Source organism: Pyrus communis, chromosome 10, assembly GCF_041283825.1.
Source record: "Pyrus communis isolate YQ-2024b chromosome 10, ASM4128382v1, whole genome shotgun sequence".
Taxonomy (NCBI): Eukaryota; Viridiplantae; Streptophyta; class Magnoliopsida; order Rosales; family Rosaceae; genus Pyrus; species Pyrus communis.
In genome coordinates, this window is record NC_142574.1 from 20,961,175 (window position 1) to 20,985,174 (window position 24,000).

General features: G+C 36.5%; 3 protein-coding genes across 3 annotated transcripts; 1 reads left to right on the top strand and 2 right to left on the bottom strand.

Annotated features, from left to right (window-relative positions):
* Positions 1–1,034: 1,034 nt before the first annotated feature.
* Positions 1,035–3,394, bottom strand: LOC137728742 (dimethylnonatriene synthase). The gene is made up of 2 exons (XM_088677947.1): positions 2,222–3,394; positions 1,035–1,796 (listed from the first exon to the last, which is right to left on the bottom strand). The coding sequence occupies exons 1-2, from the start codon at positions 3,212–3,214 to the stop codon at positions 1,164–1,166; spliced, it is 1,626 nt and encodes a 541-aa protein (XP_088534073.1). The 5' UTR covers positions 3,215–3,394; the 3' UTR covers positions 1,035–1,163.
* A 14,561-nt stretch (positions 3,395–17,955) lies between these two features.
* On the top strand, positions 17,956–19,027 carry LOC137729025 (uncharacterized). The gene is made up of 3 exons (XM_068467842.2): positions 17,956–18,277; positions 18,506–18,633; positions 18,789–19,027. Exons 1-3 carry the CDS (start codon positions 17,991–17,993, stop codon positions 18,836–18,838), a joined length of 465 nt encoding a protein of 154 aa, XP_068323943.2. The 5' UTR covers positions 17,956–17,990; the 3' UTR covers positions 18,839–19,027.
* LOC137729024 (cyclin-C1-2) lies at positions 19,000–22,957 on the bottom strand. The gene is made up of 9 exons (XM_068467841.2): positions 22,798–22,957; positions 22,585–22,691; positions 21,653–21,692; positions 21,526–21,570; positions 20,836–20,954; positions 20,447–20,561; positions 20,238–20,288; positions 19,808–19,955; positions 19,000–19,306 (listed from the first exon to the last, which is right to left on the bottom strand). The coding sequence occupies exons 1-9, from the start codon at positions 22,827–22,829 to the stop codon at positions 19,202–19,204; spliced, it is 762 nt and encodes a 253-aa protein (XP_068323942.2). The 5' UTR covers positions 22,830–22,957; the 3' UTR covers positions 19,000–19,201.
* Positions 22,958–24,000: the final 1,043 nt, after the last annotated feature.

The following is a 24,000-nucleotide window of genomic DNA, read 5'->3' on the forward strand; positions in this document are numbered from 1 at the left end:
AAAATATGAGTCATCAGTAACATGGTATGAAACAAATTTTTATTACCAACACACATAATGTCATCGGAAAAAGTCTCAAGTTTTGTTGGAAATGCACTTCTGTTTGGCGGGAAGAATTGGTGCCAGTTGTATTAACGACGAGTAAAGTTCATATTAGAAATAGAATGGTTATTTCCCGCTGACCAGTCACTTTTCAGGCTATTTTCCGCCCATCTCCGGCAATCATTGGCTTCCAAATAGGTATAATCTTGTTCTACACTTTCTTATCTTCATTTTGATATATTATGAGTCGAATTTGGTTAAGAATCGATTGAGTTACGAAGCTTTGAAAATTGCCCAAAGAGTTTTTAACGGAATGACCAAAATCATGGATGGTGGACAATCTCAGGAACAATTTCTATTGATTTTCAATCTCAGGAATCATTTCTATTGATAATGCAAATCTCAAGAACCATTTTGTATAATAACCCTTCTTTTTATTTCCACACTTTCCATAATTACTTTCAAGTCTTTGAAACAATTTATATAAAACAAGTTCATCATTATGATAGTATTACATATGTATTGACATGCAATAGAAAAATTTAGTGATAATAAATTATTAAAATGAGATATTATGTGACAGTAAATTCATTTGATACATATGTTAGGAAACGAGTTATGGGAAGGGTTCCATTTCCTTCCAAGTAACTTAAAATATCTTTATTTCCTACAATTATTGGATGAGTACCCTATTGAAAATACTTCGGTTATTGGAATGTAAAATAAAAATATTGTTGCTCCCAATTAAGTAGTACTAGACATAAGTTGGGGCTCTACTTAAAAGGCAATTTGTAATATTAGGAATCATCCAACTTCTTATGAGCACATGCAAAAGATTGATAATTTCTTTTATGTGTGAGATATTTCTTCACATTATTACGGTATTAAGTAGATCATAGGGGCAATACAAAACATTTTACTTTGAATAATATTTAAATTACCTATCAACAAGAGTTGAAAAAAAAAACTGGAAATACATAAGGATTCATACATCCATCAAACCTTCACAATATATTACTTCAATCTTGTTGCTGCAAATCATCAAATCACATTATTTCTACAGCTTAATAATTAATAAATGCCCATGCACATCATGATATCATAACAAAGTACTTCAAAGTTCAAAGGCATTGGTAAAGCTGAAGAGGAAGGCGTGGAGCAAGCAAAACCTCCAGTGGATTTGCTTTAGGCAGCGCAAGCCCCAATCCTTCCTTCATATCCACCGCCCCATCACCAACTCTACTCATATCAAATCCCTGAATCAAACGAGCCAGAACCAATTGCACCACATGCAACCCTAGTGTCATACCAGGGCAAGACCTTCTACCTGCACTAAATGGAATATACTCGAAATTACTTTGACCTTTGAAATCCACGTCAGCATGAGTGGTCATGAACCTCTCAGGTTGAAACTCACAAGGGTTGGTCCACATGCGTGGGTCCCGCTGCAACTTCCAAATGTTAACTAGTAAACGAGTGCCTTTGGGGACGAAGTAACCACCGAGATGACAGTCCTCCATGGCCTCACGGAGGCCTGTGATTGGGCCAGGTGGGTATAGGCGTAGGGTTTCCTTAAGAATGGCTTGGAAGTATCTGAGGTTTGTGAGGTCTGATTCTTGAACCCATCGGTCTCTTCCTACGTGGATGTCCAACTCTTCCTGGGCAGATTTGAGGACTTTTTGGTTGTTGAGGAGTAAGGAGATTGCCCATGTTAGCGTCACAGATGTGCTTTCTGTGCCAGTTATCATTAGCACCTGCGAAAAGAAGGAAAATAGAAAACAAATTAATCCAAGTTTTCCAATCCTAACTTATACGATATAACTGATGCTTATTTATTTGTAACAAAAAAATTGACATGTTATGTGTCATGTCAATTGGTAAAACAAATTAGATAAGAGTTCGTTTATGTAGTATTATACTTGGCACATGTCACTTAGTATTAAATTGTTTATGATCACTGTCAAGTGTAACCTCAGAGTGCATACTAATTAATTATAATTCTACAAGTTCAAACAACCTTAGTAATAACAAAGTTTACAGTGTCTTTGGTGCACCATTTTGTATTTACAGTTAGGTATTAAATATGAACATGTGTTATATTCTAGTGGACTCGTAACACCAAGTAAACCATATGGTTTGTACCATATACATAATTATATATTACACCAATCAAACTTACCAGCGCTGTTGCCTTGATGACATTATCACAGCTATGGCCATAAATTTCATCCTCCTCAAAGTTGGATATCATAACATCCATCAAGTCACTCTCAACCCTATTATTCTTGCTTTCCAATCTCCTTTGTCGATGTTCTTCGAGCCATTTCCCAAGTACGTAGTCCAGTTCCTTAAAACATTTCTTCATGGAACTCACGTGACCAAACAAACCGTCCAGCCACTCAAAACATGGCATAGCATCTGACCAGACAAAAACACCAAAGAGATGCAAAGTCTCTTTTATCGCCTTCTCAAAACGCCAAACGTCCCCGTGTTTCTCATTATACTGGTCAGCCGTCAATCTCTTCCCAGCGATCAACTTCAAGTTTATGTTAAATGTCAAGTGCTCTAATAACTCACTCATATGCACTGATGACGACGATGACGGGGAACTTGGATCCACATTATCTTTTTTGCAAACTAGTGAGTGCAAAGTTTTGATGAAGGAGTCAACTTCTGAGGCCCTGACGTGGCTCGAGGTTTTAACTCTTCGGCTCGAGAGAAGCTCCATGGTGGCCATTTTGCGGACGTTGCGCCAGTAGTCTCCGTACGGAGCAAGGGCGAAGATGGCGTTGTCATAGCCCAAGTACCTGCCGCCGGCTGTATTCGCCCGGGTGGCGAAAACCCTGTCATTTTTGGTGAACAATTCCTGGACTTGTTCCCAAGCGCTGAGAACAAGCAGTTCGTGCTGGCCAAGCTTGAGGGAGTAGATGGGTCCGAGTTGATCAGCCATGGCTCCGAGGATAAGTGCAACTGGGTTTTCATCACGTAGTAGAGGGAGGTGACCTACGAAGGGCCATGCTCCGGAGGGTTGAGGGACTTTAGGCATCATGGTCTTTTTGTTTGTTGTGTTCTTCTTAGTGTTTGCTGTTGCTATGACTCTCAAGGCACCATAGAGAATTAGAGAAGCTAAAATTGCATGAAAGATTTGGAATGGAGAAATTGTTGAATCCATGGTGGTGACTGGTGAGAGAGAGTTAAGTGGTAGTAAGATTGTGTGGAGGATATATAGACTAGTAGATTTTGGGATGTGTTGTAGGAAAAGAGGCGTGCAGCACGTATTCCATGAAAGAATTGAGTTTCACTCAGATAGCATTTAAAATCCACGCACGTGACAAATATTCATTGTACTCTTGCTGAGCCCTTCAAACTAGGCGGGTATAGTTTATATGCGCATAACATATTCATTATATATGTGTTTTTAGTAAAAGACGAAAGAAAAACAGTACTGGGAAGACCCATTTTTTAGGGACTCTGTTACGGTCCATACGTTTGAAGTGTCACACCATGTGGAATACAAATGCATTTTTTGAAGTGTCACACTACATGTGGAAAAGAGGCAAGAGCCACATACTTGATACTTGGCCTTTTCTACTCAAAAACCACATTTTTTTGTTACTCTTTCTTTCGGTACCATGATGGCCATGGCCCACAAGTAGTGGCCTTTTCTACTCAAAAACCACATTTTTTTGTTACTCTTTCTTTCGGTACCATGATGGCCATGGCCCACAAGTAGTGGCCTTTTCTACTCAAAAACCACATTTTTTTGGTTACTCTTTCTTTCGGTACCATGTTTTGCATGACTGATAATAAGTCGATATTATACTATATATTTTATCTTAATTTTAGTTATAATTTAGTGGTTTTTTTTGTGAAAATTTTAATGCTTTGATTTATATTCTTAATGTAGGACATTCGACTTCCTCTGGAGCAAAATATGATGAAGCGGACGATTTTTAGAGTGATTCAAATTGAAGGACGTTCATGTGTCTCTCAACTTGTTCGTATCAAAGTTTCATAATTTTCTATCTAGCGGTTTATTTATGGCAATGAAATATAGGGTTAGGGTGCAGTGTTGTCACAATGATGTTTTGGGCTTATTTGGGCTTTTTGGTGTCTAAGATGATGATGTCTTTTGGGTTCGAGGCCATCTGCAATTATGTTTGGGACATCTGAAGCTTTAATTCTAGAGAGTTTTAACAAAACACTCCCGATACTATTCACTTTTAACAAAAAACCACATTTTTACCTTTTCCTGATACTATTCACTGCACCTTTATTTGTCATTTTTCATTAAAACTAAAGTTTTTTTGGAATTTTCGTTAGTTTTCCTTTAATTCTAGTCATTTGGGCCTACTTTAGAGCCTTGAAAGTTCAAAAAGTGATTGATTTGTGGTTGGACAAATTTCCCATGTTTGATTAAGATTATGTTTCCTAGTTTCTTTTAAGTTATTATGTTTCCTAGTTTTATTCTAAGATCTTTTCTAGGTAGGGTTTTATTTTCTAGTAGTATAAATAATGCTATTTAGCCATTAGAAAGTGAGGGGAAAAAAAGGCGTAGAACACACTACTTTGGAGCTTTTAACAATTCAAGTTTATTTATATTTTGTTTATGATTGTTAGTAACTAATCTCTTTTGCAGGACGAGGCCACGAGTCTTATCAAGAATATGTAGCTTCTTTTCAATTTACTTATGATATTATGCATGTAGATTTGAATTATTAATCATCGGTTTAAACTATCTAATTGTCTTGATGCTTAGCTACCATTAGGATCATTAGAAAAGTAATTTGATGCAATTTTGATCGAAGGTCAGTCCCTGAAATTGACGAAGGCTTCTTGTGGTTAATATGTGGAAGTTCACTTAGGATGAATACCACGTCTTAAGGGTTGCATGTTTTTTCAAAAGGTTTCACAAAACTGAATGAGTCATGTATGTTCAAATTTGATATGAATACCACAGACAGATTGTATGTTTGATATATGCTCTATGTTGGGGGTCCAAGTAGGCATATATTAGGAAAACTTAACCTTCAAATATGCATGCGTAATTCATAAGTGGAAGAACTACATAGGATTGTTAAGGTGACGACGGAACCCTCGTGCTTTCACAATTTAATTTTTAAAAACCATTTTCTTTTAGTTTATTTTATTTTGCCAATTTATTTAATTATTTCTCTTAAATTCGTTTTTATTATTTTAAATCACCAAATCAACCTTTTCTCAAACTTTGTTTTACATAAGTAATTAAGATTTAATTTTGACATAAATATTCATTCAATCCTTGTAGAAAACGACATTGCTAGAGCTACTATACTACGATTACCTTGTACTCTTGCAAGTATTTTAAGTGTTTTTGTACTTTTGCAGGTGGTAAATATCCCATCAAGAAATTGGCGTTGTTGCCAAGGGTTGTTTTAAATAATTTGTGTACATCAATTCTTAGTTAATTATTTTTGTAAATATTTTTTTATTTACTTGATTTTTTTTAGGTAACAATTTGTTGATTTTGGGAGCATTGCAGCAATGGATTGGTTTGGATTCTCACAAGGAGCACCTACAATTTGTGCTCTTTGCAATTTGAATACCCATGATATTATGTATTGTCCTCAAAGCCAGTATTTTCTAGAGTTTGTGCAGCACCATATAAATATGAGGAACAATTTCAGAGGCCTAGGTGCAACTCAAAATTTTCCAATCCATCTTGGCCAGAGCATAAAAATCCTATGTGGGAGTGTATTAAACAGCCTTTTGAACAGCCTCATGCACCAGCAAAAGCTGATTGGGAGGTTGCAGTTGAGAATTTGGCAGACAGTACCCGTACAAGGCTTGATCAAGCCGATCAAGAAATTCATAATATTCATAAATCAATAAAAAAAAATCTGGTGCATCAATGGAAAGAACAGGAGGAAGAGGAGTTTCCTAGTCAACCAATTACTAATCCACAATGTTCAGAGGAATGCTGCATAATTCAACCATCCCAATGTGTGGAGAGCTATTATAATTACATGCTGGGAGATATTGAAATTAAAGAGCCATCAACGTATGACTTGTGCACAATGGAGGAAAAAGCACCTAATGATCCTGAAAGTTCAACAGAATTTGCTCCTACCAAGGTCTGTGTGCCACACATACTATTTCAAAGGGCTGCAATGCAACCCACGAAGTTGCAGGAACACGTTGAAACTGACGGGTTGGACAGTGTTGTTCAAAACTAGTCAAAATTTGATGATTCCCATGATAAGATTTTGAGCTCTAACCATTTGGATACAGGGCAGGCTATTGATAAAAAAAGTTTTGGTTGTTGAATTAAAAAAGCCAACAGTAGAGCCCATAAAAAATGTCAGGGCCAATTTTATAAACAGGCTAAATTCTACAAGGGCAAGCATGAAGAGCTTAGTGACAGCCAAATTCTTCGTCAAGAAATTCAGCCAGTGCAGGAATTGTGAATGTTAAATACAAGGTTTAAGTCAATTCAACGGATACATAAGTCTCATTGTAGGGGATTCTATTTGATTACAAAGATTCATTCACAAAGAAGGCTGAATATGATGGATTCAACCACTCCCTTGAAACACATAATTGACAAACATCTTATTCCGTACCTACTGTTGCCTTACGATGTTGTTAAAACGTGGTTGATCTAAGAGAGCAAGTGACATGATTATCAATTCCTTCCTCTATGTCTAGCTATATACGTTAACTAAAATGCTAATCGGAAGGCAACCCAATTTTTCTAAACTCTTTTTTTTTTAATTTCATTCATTTTATTTTCTTCCTTTTTAGTCTTTTATCACAAAAATAAAAAAAATTATCAGAATATTGAAAAACACAAAAACAACCATTTTTTTAGTTAATCAGTATTTTATTTTGGGTTTTATTCTAATTAGTTTTTTATTGTGTGATCTTTGCAGGTTGCATTGGAAGCAATTCAGCCCTAAAAATCCACTAAGCGCGCACATTCATCTGAATCATGCATTCAGCAGCATTTATACATTCAACTCAGCACTCATCAGCATTCATCATCATTCATCATCAACGAAAAGTGCAGAAAATTAATCGAATGCAGCAATATGCACAGGCAGTGTTCCAAACATACTCACAGTGGGGTGGGTGATGAAGCCCAAAAATCGCAGAAGGAGAGTGAGCACTTTTACCTGCCATGGAGGACAAAGATCCCAGTGATGGCTGTGCTGAGATGTGATCAATCTGGGCTTGCGGCTTTAATTTCCCAAACCCGAAGTTTGGGGGTTGCAGGTTGCATTTCGAACAACAGTTACGGCCTTGGACAAAATGGCTATGGTAGCACGGCTAGAAAGTAGAGATAAGGAGCCCTCACCGCTCTGGGCTCGAGGCTGGAGAGAGAAGCGGCTGAGGGTTTCGACGCTCGAACTAACAAATGGTAAATGAAATGGGGGTGTTCTAGTTTTTATTATGGTGCACGTGTGCACTTGCATGCCGAAGCCCGTTGGGTTGATCCATTTTTCGCTGGATTGGGCTCAGTCTTGGCCCATTGCGTTACCTCATGCTGTTTAGCACATGTCCACAAATCACGGCCCCATGGTTTTCATGCATCAGGACACCATGTCGGGTCCAGGTACCATCTTTCCTTTAAGTTTTGTTTTATTAAGAATTGTATCTCTTGTCTCCTATTATATTCCTCATTTTAGTTTTTACTAGCAACGGTGCCGCGCGTTGCTGAGGGATTGAAAATTATATTTAAGATTATGCAAATTCATTTACTTCATAAGCAATGTTTGAGTCAAGAAATGAGCATTACAAATGGAAAAAAAAAAAAAAAAAAAAAAAAAGTGACAAAGAGGCCTCAATGATCTGGCTCAATTCATCATTCAAGACTTGGTCGAACTGTGATTTGCTCACTCTATCCTTAAACAAAAGAAAACCAAACCAAGTTCAGCAAGAATTATGCACGATCCTTGTGAAACTATATAACGAATGATACAACATTGTTAAACAAACATGGGCTGGAGCTGATCTTAAAATTCATATAAAAGGTAGTGGTTTTCTTGAGAGTTTGTAAGTGTCATCACCCCAATCTTGTACTTGATCATATACCAAGGTGTTGAAGCTAACATTTCTAATCTAAAAGCCTAGAAATCATAAAGCAAAGAACAAATATTTTGTCTTGTAAGCAACCATGCCTATATAATCGAATTTTGCTTACCAAGGTGGTCTAACTAATATTATTCATAGAAAAGAAAAATGAATAAAAAGAAAATAAGATAGACCAAAAACTTTTTTTGGATTGGATAAATTAGAGCAGATTAAATAAAATAGACAACGGGAGTGTAAAAGTCATTACCTTTTGATTTGTCATATCTGTGATTTATAGAGTGGATACCAGAGCTCTCAATCGTTGACAGTTATGGCATTTTGTTGATTGATTTGTCTAATCTGGGATGAACATGTCGAGCGACATTTCTAAGCCAAAAGCTATTGAGGGGCTTCCTAGATCATAAATTGTGTCGAAGATAATATAGAACCAAGGTTAGGAAGCACAACACAGAAGAAGAAAAATGTAAAATCAAAAAGTGGATTTAGTTTTCTTATTTTCCCTATACTAAAGTCCATGATCAACACTACTAAAATTTGGTAAAAAATTTGTTAATCTTGTAATTGTGTGGTTTTAGACAAATTACGTTGGTTGGATTTATTTTTTACACAAATGGAGACATTTTTCAAATAGGCATCAAAGGTTACATTTATTAAGATTGGAACTTCTTGTTTCAATTTTTTTTTTGCTATTTCAATTTTATTTCCTTTCTCTGTTGTTTCAAATTGTAGAGAATCACTAAAAAACCACACAGCTTAATCCAACTATAGACTATACCCTGCAACGAATTATACTAATCTCAACCCAACATCCTTATTTATACAGATGATCTACCACTGTGTTTATCCTCCCTCTGTCTGCTGCTAAATTAAAAAGGTCATGTTTCTGTTTTTGAAAGATGCAATTACATTGCAGAAAATGACATGTTATAAAAATTGAAAAGAAAAAAAAAGAAATCCAAGATTAATACATGCAAACAAAAAGAAAGGAGCAAGGAAATCAAAATATTTGGAAGTAAATCACGAAATCTCCTCAATTTTTTTTTTCCTAGAGTTATAGCAATACATTATATTTGCAATTGCACAACCATGAATAACAAAACAAAACAAAAAATATATAAGAACGGGATCAAGTTCGGATTTTTTTTTTTACACCAAAAAAATCATCATATCAAGTAACTTATTTTTTCATATTTAATTTTGACATAAACCTAATTTATGTCAGTAAACAAACAAAATCCACCATCCCTATTTGTTAATATAATTTCAGCTATATCTGTATCTTCTCCATTTTTCTCAGTAAACAAACAAAATCCATTTTCCTTTTTTCACAGCTATAATTACTGTGACATCCCACATCGTCCAGGGAAGTGATCCTTATATGTATATTCTCATCCCTACTTAGCACGAGGCCTTTTGGGAGCTCACTGGCTTCGGGTTCCATCAGAACTTCGAAGTTAAGCGAGAAGGGGGCTAGAGCAATCCCATGATGGGAGCTCACTGGGAAGTTGCTCGTGAGTTCCCAAAAACAAAACCGTGAGGGAATGACAAGCCCAAAGCAGACAATATCGTGCTACGATGGTGAAGCGGGCCGGGGAAGTGATCCGACCTGGGCCGGGATGTGACAATTACATCATTGGAAACAACATGTAAAAAAACATAGACAAAATTGCGCCCAAGATTAATAAACACAAATGAATCACCAATTAAGAAGTTGAGAAACAAATGACCATACTTTCTTAATTTCCTTCTAAGTTATAGCAATAGACATTGTCAAGGTTTTTCAATTTGCTTTTAAGTTATAACAACAGATTATACCTACAACCACAGACAGCAAAACAATAAATGTAAAAGTAGAATTAACACCACATTTTTCTTCCACCCGAGAAATCATCACATTAAATAATCGATTTGCCTTGATATTCATTTTTAATAGCCAGTTGTTATTCTTTTTAGGAGTTTATTTTCATGTCTTTTGTTTATTTTTCCAAGGACAATGTGATTTAAGTTTGGAGGTGGAAAATAAGATTTTTTAATTTTTTTAATTTTTTTGTGTCAATTAAAATTTTTTCGTTTTTAAGTTAATATTCATAGATTAATTTAAATGTTAGAACAAATTGACAGAGTGAAGATTAATCTCATAATAGAGTTTTTTTATTTATTGTTGCTTAGACACTAATTCATGACTTATACTTTGAAAATTTGCACATCCACACCAATATGGTTTGTGGGGGAGTGAGATTGAAACACTTACTTTTCATCAAGTTAATTATTAATTTTTGTTCTAAGTAAAGTAAAGTTTAGTTCTTGTTATGAATAAAGTAATAATTGTCTCACCCAAGGCATTACTTAATAGCCCAGTCAGTCTTACCTAATCAGTAGTGATTCTCACGTCAAAAGGTAGAGTTTTGGCATCAGGCATGGTGGTTAGTTGGTTTCGTAGCCTTTTCAGCTTGAGTTAGTAAGTCTTTAGGGGTGTTCTACATCTAGTACCCTAAAGTTCATGAATTCTTTTCTAATTGATTCTAAATGGCTTAGACTTTGTAGTGGGTTTGGTTGGAACTTTTGGAAAGATGATCTAATTTTTAACGTTCTCTATGGATTGCGACTCAAAGGTGAAATTATTTGTGTCTTAGTTAACTTTTGTTTAAGTTAGTTAGTTTTTCCTTTTGTATTTTAATTTTATTTTGCTTAAGGACAAGCAAAAAGCTAAATTTGGGGATTTGATGAGTCGATATTATACTATATATTTTACCCTATTTTTAGTTATAATTTAGGGTAAATTACATTTTACTCCCTCAGATTTATGCAATTACAACTTCATACAACATCTTTAACACATTTCAATCTCATACATTACCTATTATTTCATTTCAATTTCATACACCCGTTAGAAAATTTGTTAGGTTAACCGTTAAGTGATGATGTGGCACATATGGAGCCCACATTTTTGCTGATGCGATATGCCATGTAGATAAAAATTAAATTATAAAATAAAGCTTTAATGATTTCCAAGATGAAATTAAATAAAAACAAAAACATAATGAAAAATTTGTGAGCGCAGATGTGCACACCAATGCCCACCTTCACTGCATGTTCTTCTTTTTCTGTCATTGAGCTGTCCCTCGATCTCATATGTCTATCCATCTTCTTCCTCCCATCATCTCTCTTGCTCCCATATCTTCTTCTCCACCTAAAAGGCTTGTTAACTAAAGATGGTGTTACAGAGGTCATTGAAATTGGGGTCCCAATGTTTGAACAAATTGAAGAATGAAAGGTGTTGGCCACGAGGCCATTGTCGAGGACGAATGTGCAGAGGCCGTTAGAGCCTCTGTGGCACTCTAGGATTTCCTTCCATTGGTGGTCTAGGATTTCCTCTCGTCGGTGGTCGAGGATTTCCTCCATCCCGACGGCTTAGAACTCAGCGTTGCGTCGAATTTGAGGGATCTGAATCGGGTAACTCTGCAATTTTAGTTTCCAGAGATGATAAGGGGGTTTGGTCATAGTGGTTCGGGAGAGAAATGAGAAGAGGACTCCGTCGACGAAAAGGTAGAGCTTGAGATGATGGAAAATGACCTAGATGCCACTAGTTTTCACCAGTATCTGGGTTTGTTCCCTCACTTCGATCTGCAGCAACACTCACCCAAAACGAGCATGTAATTTATCAAACACCATCTACACAAGACGACGGTTCAATTTAAGGTAATATCAAGGCTTACCATTATCAAAAACGATGAGAACTTTGCCAAGGGAAGTCGAGTTCGAGCCGAGGCTCTTCAATTGGGTTTGAAATTCACCAAGCACATACTTGTGTTTGTTCCATGAAAAACATTGGCTCATGGTGGTGGTCTGACATCGACAGGGAACGACAATGAACGACGATGAAACGGATGAATTTTGGAGTGATTCAAATTGAATGACGTTCATGTGTCTCTCAACTTGTTCATCAAAGCTTCATAATTTTCTACCGAGTGGTTTATTTATGTCGATGAAATAAAGGATCAGCGCACAATGCTGTCAAAGTGACGTTTTGGGCTTATTTGGGCTTTTTGGTGTCCAAGATGATGTCTTTTGGGTTTGAGGCCATCTGCAATTATGTTTGGGACATCTCAAGCTTTAATTCTAGTCATGTGGGCCTGTTTTGGAGCCCTAATAATTCAAAGTATGCATATATAATATCATAAGTAATATGGTTGCATCTATGTGAACGAATTCTTGTAATCAAAGAGAGTCCCTTCAAGCGAGGCTTGCATCTCCGTTGAACTGACTTAGACCTTGTATTTAACACCCACAATTTTTCCACTGGCTGAATTTCTTAACGAAGAATATGGTTGCCATTAAACTTTTTCTTCATTCCCACGTAGAACTTATCATGTTGGTAGGACTCATCTTGAATTTCTTTGAGTTTAATTGGCTGTGCAGGTGCACCTTCTGTTACAACAGCAAAAATTATTTTATCTTTAGATATTTGCCCTGTATCGAAATTTGGTAGATTTGTCAAGTGCTGGTCATGTGTCGGATCAGATTTTGAATTTGTATGAATAACCCATTCGAACATGTTAGTTTCAATGCCTTCATGCAACTTTGTTGGTTACTTTGCAGCCTCGGGATATTGTATGTGGGGCGTATAGGTCTGGGTAGGAATGGGTTCCAGGGATATGTTAAGATCAGCAGGTTCTATTTCCTCTATTGTGCATGAATCAAGCCTTGATGGCTCTTCAATCTCAATATCTCTCAGCATGTTATTAGAGCTCTCCACATATTCTAATGTACAAGTAGCCCAACCGTCCTTTGAACTTTGCAGCACATTAGGCTGCTCAAAAGGCTGTTGAGTGCCTGCCCATCTAAAACCAAGATGTTTTTACAAATCTAGAGTGTAGAAATCAAAAGTGGATCATTCCAATGCCAATGCGAGTCGTTCCTCATATTAATATGCTCATTCACATAGTCTGGAAAATATTTCTTTTCAGGGCATTGAATTTCATGGGTATTTGAACAACAAAAAGCACAAATTGTAGGATTAAATCCACGGAAACCTTGCTTTGTGAATGAGACCCATAAAGGTGGTCTTTCTAGTGGCGGTAGTTCCCAGCCCACCATTGCCGCTGAAGAATCCCATAAAGTTATGGTCCGGCTGGTGATGGCAGTTCCCACGCCATTGTTGTACTCTTCTCAGAATTAACAAATTGTAACCCACAAAATAAAATAAGCAATTAAATAAAAAAATATGTACAATAATAATTAACTAAGAATATTGTAAACACAAATTATTTAGAACAATCCTCGGCAACGATGCCAATTTCTTGATATTATTTTTACCACTTGCAAAAGTATGGATAAAAACACACAAAATACTTGCAAGAGAACAAGGTAGTTATAGTATAAACGGCTCGAGTAAGGTCGTTTCCACAGGGATTATTTAAAACAATTTATGCAAAACCAAAATCTTAGTTAATTACTTGAAAACAAAGACTAGAAAAGGTTGATTATTTTTTTAAAAATAATAAAAACGAATTTAATTAAAATGATTAAAGAAATTAGCAAAGTAAAGAAAACATTTTGAAAACCAAATTGTAAAAGGCCTAGGGTTCTGCCGTCTCCTTAACAATCCTATGTAGATTTACCAATTATTTATGAATTACCCATGCAACTTTGAAGGCTAGGTTTTCCTCATCCATATTCTACTTGTGGCATTCAAGTTAGAACGTATATCAAACATTCTATCCATATGTGGCATTCAGATCAAATATAAACATGCATGACTCATTACGCTTTGTGAAAACCCCTTGAAAAACCATGCAACCCCTAAGACATGGCATTCACCCTAGGTGAACTTTACAACTATCAATCACAAGAAGCAAAACTCAATCCTCTGATGGCATTCCGACCGAATTGCATCTAATTACTTATCTAAACATCCTAATGGTAGCTAAGCATTAAGGTATAGAGACAGTTTAAACACGGTGATTAATAATTCAAAGTATGCATATATAATATCATAAGTAATTGAATAAAGACTACATATTCATGCTAATGCTCAAGGCATCGCCCTAGCAAACGGAAATTAGATATGAACAACCATTATTAAAGTAGAAAAAGGATAGAAAACACCTTGAAATACAAAACGTCAAAACCTAGCTAAGTTCTCCAAATTGATGCCTCCGGTCTCCTTATTTTAACCCTAATGGCTAAATATCTTTATTTATACTACTACAAAATAAAATCCTACCTAGAAAAGCTTTTCTAAAAACTAGGAAACATAATAGAATAAGATAACTAGGAAATAAAACGTTTCCTATTTAAACTGAAATTCAGACTTCTCAGAAAATCAGACTTTTGACCGACCAAATCAACTTCGATTTGATCCCAATATCCCCAACAAATCCTGAAAAGAGTCTTCCTTAAAATATGCCATCTTGACCTCCAAAATACTCAAAACGTCCAGAAACGTCAATTTGGGAAAGCTGCGCTAGGCCTTTATTTCATTTCCACAGTCAAACGGCTTCATAGAAAAATCTGGAATTTTGACATGAACATCTTGACACACTCACGAACATCCTTCAATTGGAATTACTCCAAAATTCATCTGTTTGATCACTTTTTGCTCCAGAGAAAGTCGAATATCCTACATTGGAAATATATAACAAAGTATCAAAATTATACCAAAATAACTAATAAATTAATACCAAGAATAAGGTAAAATATATAGTATAATATGAACTCAGCACCACACACGCATGATGGAGACTTCTCTGAAAAACATTGGCCCACGTGTAAACAATTTGATCTACCTAACTGAATTATATCCCTTGTGATCAAGGACGGATCCACATAGGGACCAGGGAGGTCCCAGGACCCGTTGGCAATCATAAATCGTTGCTATAAATTTTCCGGGGACCCCTCGTACTCGAGCATGAGGTTTGTGTAGGTTGCAGTGGCTGTCTTCTTCTCGGAGAAGATGACCGCGCACGGAGAAGAAAGAAATAGGGACCCTTCTTGCCTCTCTCTTCCTTGCTTCTGCCATGGTCTCATCCGTCGGTGCCACCCACTTCTCCTCCAACCTTTCTCTGTCGTCTGGCGGGGGCAGTACATGAGCCCAAACTTTCCCAAATTATTTCAACCATCTTAGTAATTTTTCTTATGGGTGAAATTTCCCTCATAAGGTTAGATGGATATGATATGTCATGGGTTGGTGAAATTTGGTGGTGGAGCTACCATGGCTTCGGGAGAATGGGGAGGGAGGCGGTTGGTGGAGGTATGGCAGCTTTGTTCTTAGTGAGAGAGAAGGTGAATATTTGGAAACTAGTAAAAGAGAAAAATGGTGTGTTTGGTTAGAAAGATAGTGGGAGTTTGGGGAGAGTTTTATTTGACCGGTGTTTTAAATTGGGGTGTGCTATCCACACACCCTTTTAATTTGCGGCCGTCGGATCGACTAAATTAAAGAAGATCAAATGACAGAAATAAACAAAGGGTGTGTGAGAAGCAAAAAGGGGTGTGTGAATAGCACACCCCTTTAAATTTAGTGCTTCATATTAGATAATCAATAACTTAGGTACTCCCTAGTAACTTATGAAACCTCGTAATGGACACTTGAATTATGATTTTATAATTTGTAATATTGTTTTGCATATGATTTTTGAATGAAATGTGTTATATTTAAATTTTCAATGTTATTTTTGTCTATAATTTTTTTGATCTTTATAATTGGGACCCCCCGAGTTTAAAATCCTGGATCCGCCACTGCTTGTGATACATATTTTATCATGTCCAATGAACTTTTTGGCCTTGGCGCCCAGAGCTTTCTATCACCTCTGGATTTACATAAGGTCATTGACAAGTAGGATGAATGCTTAGGTTCATTATCCCATTTGTAAAGTGAACTACACTATGTTCAAATGAGGGATGTATGAGTACCAATGAATTTAGAACAATTTAGTTAGAAATGAATACAAAACATTAGAAAGATGAATTTGAATCACACTACAAAATAGTAGAAAGAGGGGTTGAAAGGAGTCATTTGTAAATCTCTTTCAATGCATTGCATACGGTCATTTTAAATTCCTCCGTAATATGTTTTGTGCTACATTTCTAACTCATGCTAAATCCTTTGGCATTTGCAAATCCCTCCATAGATTCATGGATGTTATATGTGCAAATCCCTATATCTCAATTATTTCAAGTAATTGGATCAAAGAATAAAAAATGATGATGGATGAATAGTACCTCACTTTGTTAGAGCACTTCCAACAAACTAAATACATACTTGACAAACTGCCCTAAAACCAGTACTACAAACTAACTATCCACAAATCATTTTTAGGTTTTTTATTTTTTTATTTTTTTCTTACAAATGTGGATATAAATGTTTTTAGTTATCATAAAACGCTTTTAATCGTAGTCATAAAGAAACTCATAGTCTCACACGTAAAATTAGCTCTTTTTAAATTATGAACATAAAGGTTTATGCATGCCTTTCAAACTCTTATTTATATGCAACGAAAAAAGTTTTCAATTTTCCAATAAGAAGTTGCGTATTTTCCAAAAATTTATTCTATTTTGTCATATTTTATTGATCGACTCAAAGGTAATTTTTTTTTTTGTTTTTTTTTGAAAGGAATATGACCTTAAAAATTTATTGTATAGAATCTAACAGTTAATGAGATGCATATAAAGTTAAGGAAGTGATTTCCACATAATTTTTAGCTTCTTACACACTTTTGTTTAATTCTGGATGTTGATTCTATTTGATTCATTCAATCTGATGATTATAAAAAAGAAGAGTGTGGAAAGCTAACAATGCGTGAAAATCACTTATTTAAAGTTAGTTCTATCCTTTAGTGGTGGTCAGAGATTTCACAAAAAATCATGGTATATAAGTATATTCCAAAGGATCAAATGTTAATTAATATGGGACGATCTTGGTATAAGAGTGATGTTAGATGGCATAAGGTTTATATTTTATTATGACTAACACAATTATTAAGGAATCATGGATGCTTAAAGAATCACACACACACACACACACATTAGCAACTGGAATTTAGTCACGTGATAATTATCTAGTTAAAACTAAAAGAAGTTTCAAGTTCGAAGTCATCCTCCTACTATATCTCCAACTATTTTGAAGTAACTTAGGTTGAGGGTCCACGATAGTAATGATAACTTTACCTCCCAAATCTCCCCACCTTTGTCCAATTTCAAACAGGGTTCATGTTTTTTTTTATTTTTTATGCAAGCGATATTGTGTGTGAAGAGTCATTTGTGACCTTGAATACAGGATATGGAGCCAGTTCACTTTGTGACATTCAACCCCATATATATGACTTTGCACGTCTTGTATTAGTGGTTTGGATGCTGCAATGGTTGTAATATGTTTACCTAAGTATTTCTCTGAATATATTAGTAACTGCCTACAAGTTTTGTTGCAATTTCATGTTTCTATTCTCATTTTGAAGGTTTATAGAAGTGTCTTATGTTACTGTAATAGCAGAAAGCAATTATGTTTATGAACCATGACACGGGTTAGATCTCCACTGATCCCCCTCCCCTTTAGCAACTAACAGTGTTACACTAATGCTATCGTTTGTAAAATAAAATAAAATAAGGGAAGTGTTATTGGCACTCCAAAAATCTCATTCTACATTTCTCATAAGTGTATTTTTCTTTCCTAATATAAAAAGTTTGGAATGCTAATAACAATTCCCTAAAATAAAAATAAAAATAAAAGCCCATTTAAACTTGTATGAAGAATTATTGAGTTGGACCAAAACAGCCGGACCTAGCCCATTTGGCCTTTCAACCCATATGTAGTTCGGATCTTGAAAACTTGATTTCGCACCATCCTGCTGCCATTGCCGACTAGTCATCCTGCAAAACCCATGGATCCTCCACATGGAAGCAGGCCATGGAGGCCATGCTTACTCCACCATCCCCACCACCACCTCCACCATCTCCACCACCATCACCACCACCACCCTTTATTCCTCTGCCCTCTCCATCACCGCCACCACCACCAGGTCCACCACTTCCACCATCTCCGCACCAATTTTGCGTCTTTTCCGCAGAACCCAGAACCCCCAGCTGCCGCCGCGACTCCTTTCCCAACCCATTTGAATTCAGAACCTTCTGAGCTCAAAGAAGAGTACTACGACGATCCTACCGCTCAGTAAGTAGCTTCAACTTCTTTGCTTTAAGGTCAAAGCATGATTTTGGTCCTTCTGGTTTCAGTTAATTGTGATGAATGCATTTGGCGTTTTAATGCCGCAAGAAACTCCAATTTAGGTTCACACGTTTGGTCACAAGCTTTTTGAACATTTTCTTTTGATTTTAGTTTTGTTTCACGTTTTGAGCTTCGGCAGTTCAAGAATTTGATTTTTCATCATCTTGTTAACAGGACACTGCCGGAGTACGGTGAGATCGATGATGGTGGGTTGGAAGAGGAAGAGGATGACGAGCCGGTTTTCGTCTTAACAGACGAGTGGATGGAGTTTTTTGCAAAATCTGAAGCTAAGAGAAAACTGGGTACTCTCTTCTCTCTCTCTCTCTCTCTCTCTCTCTCTCTCTCTCTCTCTCTCTCTCTCTCTCTCTCTCTCTGCTCTCTACCCTCTCACTTCCCTTGCATCTCGAGAACACCGACTTCTATGATATGACTCTGTGCTTGATGCGTGTAATTACAGAGAAGCAGCAGGCCAAGAAGAAGGGAAAAGCTAGACAGAGTCAAGAGTGATACGAATTCATACGTTGCCTTCGGTTACGAGTCTGTAACTTGTGAGTGGTTTTTTTTTTTGGTAATATTGGCAGTGATGAAACGTTGGAAGTAATGTCTGTAGAAAAATGTATCAATCAAGCCGGAGAAAACCCTAATGCGGCTCAAAATGTTCATCGAAATGTTGGAAATGATAGATCGATTGATGCACTCAACTTCTTGAAAACCCATAATAAGAATCTTACATGATAGGTTACTTACAACGGAGTCTTTCTGATTTATACAACATTATTGCACTTCCAGGAGGGTGAAACATCCATTGATAGAGTTTTTCATACATCGACCGGCGATGGTTTCTCAGTAGCGTTAGCCTTCTCCGGCCATCTATGATTTGTAGGGAAGCTTATTGAGAGCAGAATTAAACCTCTCATCTGGGATCGTTCGGTGGTTTTCGTAGAAATCTAGTATCTCCATTGATATGTTTTTCACCTGTCAAAATATGCGTTATAATTAATTCCCAGGGTACAAACAGAAAGAAAGCGCTACACTTGTTATTACCAACCCTGGAGTATGGTGATACACTAAATGCAGACGCAAGAACTCTATTCGATCAGAGAAACTTGATTTATAAACAGATCCCTCAAGAGTAGGATGATATGCTAAATGCAGAAACAAATAATCTTTTACCACGTTATACAATAATCTACAAGTGACATTGCCAGTGCGCATGCTGGACCAAACGCAACTATATTTTTTCCCCAGTTTCAAGCCATTTGTACAGAAGTTCCCGATCAATGCTCCAAATATCAAGTAACAAAGGCCAGGAGGGTTTTACTTTAACAAATGCATAGCCAGACGTTGTAAACGAAATCAGCATTTGCAATCGAATGACAAACCCAAGTAGGGTTGCGCCTTAAACAGACAAAAGGTCTTTTTATGTTTTTATAGATAATCATAAGGAAACGATGCAGAAACATCAGGAAGACTCACCACATTCATGTCCACACGGAGCTCTTCAAACCATGCTGTGGTATCTTTATCTCTAAGCACGCTAGCAATGTATATGCAAGCTAAAGCAATCAGGTGTGGAGGATGTACAAGTGCAAGGTCCATCTTGTACGTGTCATTTACAACTCCCCTGTGTATATCAAAAATGTCAAGGTTACCTCACGTTTAAGTTCTAGAGAGCGCGAGAATGTATAAATACAAATACTCATTTATCAGAAACACCAATGAGGCATTTCTGTATTAAAACTCCTTCACAACAAGCAGTGCCCTAGAGACAGAAACCCCTAATAACAAGGTTACGAGTTCCAGGTTTCTGAAGATGATGTATAAATAAATAAATAGCCGCTAAGTAAACATTCAGATACGTATAACAATGTGAGAAAATAAACCACTTGGGAGATTGGGCACTTACCAAGTTAACTGAGTCATACTTATATCGCTTAAGCCTGCATCCTGAAGCAACCTGGAAAGAAATGGAGTGAAATTGTTTTCAAGTAATAATGGAGGGACGAAAGAGAAAATTACTGTACTTAGAGCGTTATCAAGGGGGAACTAAGCGGATAAAGAGATATTCATCTCCGCAATCATCCGTTCATCAACACTGACAGAGAAAGTACTTACTGAGACAATGACCGATACGGATGGTATACAACCAAATAATAGTTGAGAGCTTCTAAAATCTTCATTTCCATTTCAAGTATGTCTTTGATCTCATATCTATACTTATCATCGTTATCTGTAAAAGAAATGTTTCAGATTGTCCGTCAGTGCTTCAATAATAAAGAGTGGTGCTATCCACACACCCACATTTACTTACCACATACCCTTTGTTAATTTTTTCCCTTTGGTCCTCTTCGATTCATTCGATCTGACGGCCGGAAATTAAGAGGGTGTGTGGGAGGTAAAAGAGGTGTGCAGATGGCACCACCCATAATAAATAGAACAACAACAAGTAAATCATAACAAAAATTGGAGAAAGGAATCTGTTGTTTTCAGCAACCAATACTTACAAATCTTTCTTATGTAAAATACTAGAAGTTTAGCTTGCACTGTGCTTTCTTCTGCTTTTGATGCCAGGTACAGGCAGGTTGGAGCTACAAGACGTGGATCATACTCAGACATACTCTTCCTGAAGCAAAACGAGACGTTATGCTTGAAAAGAAAAATCACATCTAAAATTCAAAGTCCTGCAACGATAGACTACTAAACGGCAAGCCCAAAGAAGGGAATGTCAACACTAACTGTATAGTGAATTGAGACAAAGTTACGTTGTGAACCCATAATACAACACATAGGAACAATGCAACCATAATAGAACAAAGATAGAACATCCATATGCATGCATACATTGCACTGAACTTTTTGAGGGAATAAGTACTAGAAATTTGATAATAAGCAGGGTGAACTATATGCAGATGAAAACAAACAAACAACAGGCACGTAAAATCATGATTGACAATCAATAAGTCGAGGATATGCCTAGGTTAGTAGTTATTGTGATAATCAGTTCAGAGGCAAAAAAATGTAGCTTAGCTAAAGAAATGAGAAACTTAACAGATATGAACTCAATTATGAAAGGAAGGATTTGGGGGTTAAGTTTAACAGTCTCAGGACTATCAGAAGAGAACAACCACAAATAAGGAATAAACCATGCTAGTGACTGAGCATTTCTCCTACAATAAGATAATTAGTTAACGTACTTGGTGTACACTCGTCTCATATATGTAACTGCGGTAGCTACAACCCTGAAAACAGTAAATAAGAAATCAGATAGATAGGCAGAAGTGAATTAAGAATTTTCCTGAACATAAAGTAGATGAGCCCGACCTTTGTCTCACTTTTACATGTTGGGCCAATTTTGATATATCTGAAAGAAAGGAAAAGGAAAAAGAGCAAAAAATGAATAATTTATAGTAAAGCAGATATGAAAAACATAGTGAGCGATCAGCAGTATTATGCATGTGTATGTGAGCAACATACATTAATCTTGCAGCAGAAGCTCTATGGCGGAGAGTCCCATCGCATCGAAAGAACCATATGACAAACATTTTAAGGAAATCGCTTCAAGAAAGAAAACACAAGCCAAGAACACCAACGCACCATATGACAACTTCTAAGGGAAATTACTCTAGTAGAGCAACACACACACCACCACGTGACAGAAGAACAATTTTTTTCTTCTATTGTTTGAATTGAGGTAAAAAAGTCCAATGGTAGATTGCATTTCATCATTTAAGAATTATCGATGAATCCTGTTAAAAGTTACAGTCTTTCCAAACATTAACCAGACAATAATTCCCAATTAAGCACGTCCGGAAATCCATAGTACTATTCCGAATTCCTTCTATCATCATGAAACTAGAATCTGTAAATTTAACCACTCGGACGATTTAAGTAGCTCTGTTCATCCCAACGCTCTGAATAACTATAGCTGAAATATTAAATTTTAAATCTTTTGTATCGATTAGTATGCGAAATTCAAATGCAGCTGCCGAGTCATATCTAATGAAGTTCATAAATGGAAGGGCATAAGAAGCTCAAACGAAACCAAGAAAGTTCAACAGAAACGTAACAATTCAGCATCCACCACAAATTAATTCAACAAATAACAAAAACCCAACCTGGAAAACACATTCAAAATCCTCAAAAAACAAGTAAAACAAAAACCCAGTTCATACAAATCAAAAACACAAAATGGGGAGAGAGAGAGAGAGAGAGAGAGAGAGAGAGAGAGAGAGAGAGAGAGAGAGAGGAAATACAGTTAGCCATTTGCATCTTTATGAGCTTGAAATCTTCAAGAGTTATGCCCTTCTCTCTATCAAGCGGGGATACGACATCCACGTCTTCCTGATCCAAAAGCTGTTTGCTGCGTGAAACAAAAAACAGAACCACATGATCAAAACCTACGAAAATCAAGCAAACAACAAAAGACAGAAACATGGGACACAATTTCGGGTTCGAAAAGAGCATACTAGTGGGACGAAGTCCAGAAATTGGCAGCCATGTTTTCTTTCCTGGTAGATTTACAAGTTTCTGAGTTCCCCCAATCGTCAATTACTTAGTCGTTCAGACCTTCGGATTCTGTTTTCCGGGAAAGTACAAGTTGGACTTTGGATTGAGCCCATTTCATTGATCATGGGCCTTGCCACCCATCTCGTTCACTTCAAAGCTTGACTCGCCTGACTAATTTTTCTGTGCGTCGTATTGTTATGTGGTGTTTGGAATTTTGAATATCTTTTTTTTCCGCATTGTTATAATATGTATATCTTTTTCTTCGTAATGTTATAATATGTATATCTTTTTTTCGTCATACACATCAGATTTTTGAAAAACTAAATCCTATCAGATTTTTATTCGTCATAAACATCAAATTTGAAGAATTGTACCATATAAGCTGTTTACTTATTCACATAAATCGGAATAAAAATCAATGTGATTACTAAAATGTCCATATTCTAGTAATTTATTTTATATGCTAATTCTTGTTTATGTATTTATCTTTCGGTGAAATTTTATTTTATTTTAATTTTGTGAGAAAAGTTGTAATTCTTTTAATTTTTTATTTTTTATTTTTTATTTTCCTTTTGAGAGAATATAATTTGTATGAGTCCCATCAAATTTTTTTTATTTCTCAATATTTAGTAGCACTGGAGTAAATGTCGTTTTCCAAATTCAATTTCACTTTTTTATTCCACTAACTCGTAAATAGATGTGACATAAATGTTGCCCCATTCCGGCACTCCCATCTTCATTTGACTATTGTAAGCATTGTCATTGTCAGCTCCTCTGTTTTTCGTTTCTTTACGTACAATTATTTATATGTATTAAGGTAGGGTGTGTCACATCCCCGTCCGGGGCGGATCACTTCACAGGCCTGCTCCACCACCGTAGCACGATATTGTCAGCTTTGGGCTTACCATTCCTTCACAGTTTTGTTTTTTGGGAACTCACGAGCAACTTTCCAGTGGGTCACCCATCATGGGAGTGCTCTCGCGCGCTACTCGCTTAACTTCAGAGTTTCGATAGAACCGGAAGCCAGTGAGCTCCCAAAAGGCCTCGTGCTAGGTAGAGATGAGAATATACATATAAGGATCACTCCCCTGGGCGATATGGGATGTTACAATCCACACCCTTAGAGGCCCGACGTCCTCGTCGGCACACCACGGCCAGGGTTA